General features: G+C 44.6%; 1 protein-coding gene across 1 annotated transcript; it reads left to right on the top strand.

Annotated features, from left to right (window-relative positions):
- The first annotated feature begins 447 nt into the window (after nt 1-447).
- Nucleotides 448-6,016, top strand: tsen34 (TSEN34 tRNA splicing endonuclease subunit). Its single transcript, XM_086126365.1, has 5 exons — nt 448-635; nt 2,332-2,581; nt 3,113-3,251; nt 4,051-4,311; nt 5,032-6,016. The coding sequence occupies exons 2-5, from the start codon at nt 2,336-2,338 to the stop codon at nt 5,220-5,222; spliced, it is 837 nt and encodes a 278-aa protein (XP_085982491.1). The 5' UTR covers nt 448-635; nt 2,332-2,335; the 3' UTR covers nt 5,223-6,016.
- The last annotated feature ends 64 nt before the right edge of the window (nt 6,017-6,080 follow it).

The raw sequence follows: 6,080 nt of genomic DNA, 5'->3' as shown, positions 1-6,080 counted from the left end.
TTTGTATCGGGATTATATACTTCCACACCCTGACACTCTTGTGTCAATTTTCTCTTGTATTCATAATGGATATTTATATACCTTTCTCTATTTATCAACTTAGTTCTGATTTATCATTATATTTAATGTTTTGAATTTATCATTTTAACTCTGATTGATGTAGGTTGTTTGTACTATTTTTTTGAATTTGTTTTTTAACTCAGCAAGCGATTTACTCATTTTCAGGTCCGTTTCGAGATTATTTCACAGATTAACACCTTTTCCTGAAAAAAGACGTCTCCTTTTTGAGCAAAAAGTTTGCTTTTCCTGCATAAAGTATTTCTCCATCAGGTTTTTCAACCACAAAAAAATCATTTTGTTGCTGCATAAAGGATCATTTTTTAACAGTGACGGTCCAACGTCATTCGTCGTGACGTAAAATCGAGCGCGACTGCGGTATCACTTTACGGCACGGAAGCTGCGCGAGCAGGCGAAACTGAGGAAAGCTAAACTAAGCAAGTTGCCGGGTGACAACATTTGACTGATAACCACGCTGTGTTCATATGTGGCCTTTTCAACATATCGATCGCTGAGCGGAAGTGTAATATGTCATCTTGAGCTCCAAATATGTCCTAAAGACGTTGGGGGACAGCCAGGTACACGTGAGCATGTGTAACAAACTAATGAGTCGTTCAGACGTTTCTGCGTGCTTTCGATGTTTTAGTCAAGTGTGTATAATATGATACCAATATTGCTAGTTTAACTCGGATTTTGTCGTCTTAATGAAGCTTTTTTGAACATTTCACAAAAACCTTAATTTCTCGAGGCTTCGTGTGCACACAACCCCCAGCCCATATCTGGCCAAAACCTTGATTGTCAGTCAACGGTGACCGAATGGGAATAATGACGGAAATCGATATGCCATTGTTTAGATTTTGTGGCGTCCTTTCGCGTAATCTGTTTTGGGTTCATGTGATTTTAATGCCTTGCTACCACATCGACACACTCAATGGGACATATGTTTGTGTTAAACTTGAGGGGGCAAGATTATTTTTATTATTATTTTTTGGAAGTAAATGTACAACCGCTGACAGAGGGGAGTGCCATAGAAATATCTTGCCTTGGGCACCACATTCGCTCAGGCTGGACGTGGGTCGTTTCAAATGCAAAGTTGGCCAAACCCGTACGCAACTGCAATTATCCATCCATCCAATTTCCGAACCGCTTGATCCTCACTAGGGTCGCGGGGGGTGCTGGAGCCTATCCCAGCCGTCTTCGGGCAGTAGGCGGGGGACACCCTGAACCGGTAGCCAGCCAATCGCAGGGCACACAGAGACGAACAACCATGCACACTCACTCACACATAGGGACAAGTTAGAGCATGGGTGGGCAAACTACGGCCCGCGGGCTGGATCCGGCCCATTGGTCTTTTTAATCCGGCCCGCCGAAGATTGGTGCACAATTAAGGTTTGATTGCATTCATTTCGTTTGGACTTGTAATGACAGGTATTTCAACACCAGGTGGCGCAGTTACTTCAAGTTGCAGAGCACAGGGGGGGAGGGGAAGACGAAGAAAGAGGGAGAGAGTAATGACCATGGAAGGGAAAGTGATATGTATCTGATTAAACGAAGCGGGTAACAAAATACGAAACATTCAGGAGACGCCTGGAGTCGGAAAGACTCAAATCTACGAGACTTTGAAAAACAAGGAAGCGATTCTTACTCAGTCCGATTCTGGCAATTTCCATGCTCAGAGTGAATTGCTTGTGGCTCGAGTAAATGAACATTTCCTAGAATTTTTTTGATTGTTATCATGTTAAAAACTTTCCGCAAACTGGACCGCGAATAAGAGTCGGAGAGCAGTCAAATGTGTAGAGCGTGAACAACAGGGGGCTCAGTACACATCCTTGAGGAGAACCGGTGCTGAGTGTGATGGTGGAGGAGAATGTTACATTATTACTGGCATACAAAGACATTGTGCTATCTTCTTTATTTTCTATTTCTATTTCTAACTTTTGGCCCGGCCCTCCACAATATTTTCTGCTTCTCATTTGGCCCCCCCGGGAAAATAATTGCCCACCCCTGATTTAGAGCGTCCAATCAGCCTGCCATGCATGTTTTTGGAATGTGGGAGGAAACACAGGGAGGCCGGAACTGGAATCGAACCCGCCACCTCCGCACTGTGAAGCCGACCTGCTAACCACTGGACAACCGGGCCGCCCGCAACTGCAACTATTCAAATTTATACCATGCCTCAACATAAAACATTTCTGTTTCAATCTGATGTCCTAAATAACAAACATGTTACATGCGTGTGCTTCCAATTAACAGCCGAATGTTGTTTTTGGACAGAGTGATGTCTTCCAAAGAGACGGAGTCTCCCATCCAAGCCATAAACATCAGTCATTGTGACTCCGCCCCCCTGCTGTGGCATACAGACGAAGTGGCCGCCGCACGCTCCCTTGGCCTGGTGGGAGCGCTGCTGGGCTCACTCCCGCGCACCCCCCGGCAGAATGTGCGTCTGGGACGGCCGTTGTTGTTGTTGCCGGAGGAGGAGCGATTTCTGGGTGAGAGTGGCGCCCTCACTGCTATTTCGCAATCGGTGAGTGGCTTTCTTGCATGCATGACTTGGAGTCAAGTTTGCAGATTTTTTTTATTGGTTGTGAAGTTTAACTACTGAAGAACAACGGATTCATTTCTTTATTGTTGTAAGTGCTTAGGCACCCAGAAAAGGCAATTTTATATACAGTATAGCATTTTTTTTCAAGTATGTGGCCCATTAATCGGTCATCAGGTTTTTGTTCTACCAAATATCCGCACCGGCCTCCAAATGCAAACATCCTTATCGGTTGGGCCCGAAAAAGAACTAAAAGGGCTTTCTCATCATTGCCAGCGCAAGCCTGGCTCAAGGAGTCGTGTAATTGTGCGCATGGGTGCCCTAGAATAGTGTCGGTATTTTCACGGACGGACGCACCTTGACACAATTAGAAACGAGTGTTTTGTGCCATTGTGGGCGTGAACACAGCCGACCTGTTGTAGTAACAACTCAATCATGAAGACTCGAAACTTGCACATGTGTGACGGGATTGGTGTTGTAGCTGGTATGTGACTAATGAGCATGTGCTGCCTTCAGGATGTGGGCGCACGGGAGCACTCCCGCCAGGTGGCGCTCTATGAGGGAACTCTGGAGCGAAGCTACCAGGAGCAGCAAGTCCTCGCTCTTCAAGACAGGAAGGCGGCTGTGCTACGTGCACTCAACTCGTCTCGACCAGGTGAGACAACCGGCATCTTGCCGACTACCCTTTGTGTGTGTGCGTGCGTGTGTGTGTGTGTGTGCTTGTGTATGGTAGGGCTGCCAACATTAGTTGACTAATCATGATGACGTCTACAATCAAAATGGTTGACAATAAATTTAATGTCTGTGTTTGACATCGAAAAGATCTCATGCGCACTCTTTCACAAACTGAGTGATGCGTTCATGGAATGGGAAATACCAGCACTCAAAGTAACAACATGACCTAATTTGCCACAAGTCCTCATTTACATCACATAATAATAAAACACATTGTTAATTTTGGTGAAATATAGTACGTAATTGTGTTTAAAAAAAGTTTCTTGTAATTGAGATTTTTTTTTTCTTCCAGTTGCATACCAAATTTTAATCGGGTAGATAACAACGTAAACTAAATCAAATATCATGTATGTTGGGTATGGCTATACTTGTGGTTTCTTTCTGCCTTCCGGGTTGAGTGAACGCTGGCGCGTTTTGGCTGCCGCTGCTAAACCCGTATTGTTGTGTGTTTTTTGTTATTGTAAAGTGTCCTTGAAAGGTGCTTATAAATAAAATGTATTATTATTATTATAAATTTACTACTTTTAATTTTCTAGTGTGTATGTTTGAGATGGCGCGGATGCATTCCCAGCCGTTGAGTGAACAGGATGAACAGTCAAATACCCAAATACAAAATGACAACACTCCCAAGGAGCTGCTGTAGGCCACAACTCACACCCAGATGGATACTTGCACACGAGGAAGTCAGTGGATTGACGACCTTGCTGCTTTGCACACAGGGTCTGAGGTCGACTGCGAGGAGGACAAGCGGCGCCACTTGGAGACTCTAGAGCATCACTTCAGCTTCAAGCGCTCCGCGCTGATGGTCCAGCTGAATACAGCCAGGGTAGGGCCGGCTCACCTTTCGGCAGGGCCAGCCTCTTGTGCCATCCGCACGCCCGCCGCCGACGCCAAGTACCAGGTGTTCTTGGATCTGAGGCGGCGGGGCTTCTACCTGACCTCGGCTGGAAAGTTTGGCGGTGATTTCCTGGTCTATCCTGGTATGTTGGTTGCTTGTCCTCTCCGCTGCTCCAATTACTACTGTCTAATCCACTTTTTTTTTTTTTAATTTAATAAATGTAATCATATTGCAAAGAGCTCTCCCTCGGCCTTGGTGGGAGGAAGCAAGGAGGCAAGCAAGGAAATTAGGAAGAGAGAAAATATGAGAAGGAAGGAAATAAAGAATGGAAGGAGAAACGTAAGGAAGAGCGGAATGAAGTGCAGGAGGAAGGAAAGAAAAAAAATGCAAGAGACCAATGGAAGAAGGGAGGAGATGGAAAAAAGAAGGAAAGAAAGAAGCAACTAAAGAATAGACAGAAAGAAGTAAAGGTAGGAATGAAGGGAAATAGGAAGGAATTGAAAGCTGTGGCCAGGTGGTAGAAAGCAAAGCGGAAAAGGGAGAAGGAAAACAAGCAAGGAAGATAGGAGAGAATTAAAAAGGAACAAAGGAAAGAAATACAAAGAAGGGAGAAAGAAAAAGCTGGACTGAAAGGAGAAGATGCGGGAAGAACAAAGAAAGAAGGAAGCGTCTCAAAAATGGATAGAAAGAAGAAAAGGTTAGAATGAAGGGTGAAAAAGGAAGGAAAGAATTAGTTGTGGCCAAAAGGGAGAAATAAGAAAGTGGAGAAGGAAGGACATTTAAAAAACGAAATGTAGAAAGGAAGGTAGGAGAGTCGCTTCCCTGCACCGACTTAATGTTCTTGTTTGTTTTGTTTTTACAGGTGACCCTCTGCGCTTCCACGCGCACTTCATCTGCGTGTGCGTGCGCGCCGACGAGCGCGTGCTCCTGTCGGACCTCCTGGCCGCCGCTCGCCTGGGTTCCAATGTCAAGAAGACGCTGGTCTTGTGTTCGCCTCACTGCCACGGTGGCGGCGTGACGTACTCGTCGCTCCAGTGGAGCGGAATGATCTGATCTGATTGGACAGCGGGACTGATACGTCCTGGCTGTTCCTGGAGAGTACTGTTCTGCTCACTTAAGCAACCTTCCCTCATCTCATTGTGGACAGCAGACTTTTGTATTCCTCAGTTTAGAACCGTAGTGGCATCAGATACGAATGAGCCGACTGCAAAACCGATGGAGTAAAAAACGATTGCAAAGATTTTGAGGAAAGAAGACATGGGCAGGATTGGTCATTTAATGGGTTGACCGCAATCTCCAAATCTTTGTCTCATCAGACCACAGAATTTTCTTTCTCGTGCCCTGAGAGTTCTTCATGTGCCTTTTGGCATACTCCAGGCGGGATGAAATGTGTCGTTTACGAAGGTGTGGCCACGGTGCCATACAGGCCTGACTGGTGGAGTGCTGCAGAGATGGTTCTCTGTCTCTTTATGTTCACATCTGAATGACTCCTGCCAAACGAAATGAAGCAATTAATTCTGATTCACTGGCAGAGCCCTATGTAGATATGCGTGTTCTTTTAAAATCTAAATGCCATCTCAAATCTAAATGTGTTTTTCTTTACACAATTATATAATCTCTCCCGAGTTATGTTGCTAGTAATTTTGATTGATGGGACACAAAAAGAACTTCGCCAGTAATCTGAAGACAGAGGTCTTCATTTAAAATGAAGCAACAATGGTGCCGATTATTTTTTTTATGCAATTGATGTCATTTTATGTCATATATTTTGTTTGTTGCATAATCATAAAATGTACAAACGGTGTGCTAGTGTACAGCATATACAAAAAAAGCAAATATGCCAGGGATTTCCACTTTCTTATACTTCACGTACTATTTGGGATCGACCAGGTCTATTTTCCTTCTTACATA

The sequence above is a fragment of the Hippocampus guttulatus genome, chromosome 12 (genome assembly GCF_054856545.1).
Source record: "Hippocampus guttulatus isolate MCC_2025c chromosome 12, RoL_Hgut_1.0, whole genome shotgun sequence".
NCBI classification, from domain to species: Eukaryota; Metazoa; Chordata; class Actinopteri; order Syngnathiformes; family Syngnathidae; genus Hippocampus; species Hippocampus guttulatus.
Note: the sequence above shows the minus strand (reverse complement) of the source record. Positions and strands in the feature narration are given on the sequence as shown.

Excerpts from the sequence above, each read along its gene's own strand:
- tsen34 (XM_086126365.1), top strand. The coding sequence starts at position 2,336 with ATGTCTTCCAAAGAGACGGAGTCTCCCATCCAAGCCATAAACATCAGT. Across the intron at positions 2,582-3,112 it reads TCACTGCTATTTCGCAATCG|GATGTGGGCGCACGGGAGCA; the intron begins GTGAGTGGCTTT and ends TGCTGCCTTCAG. Across the intron at positions 4,312-5,031 it reads TGATTTCCTGGTCTATCCTG|GTGACCCTCTGCGCTTCCAC; the intron begins GTATGTTGGTTG and ends TTGTTTTTACAG.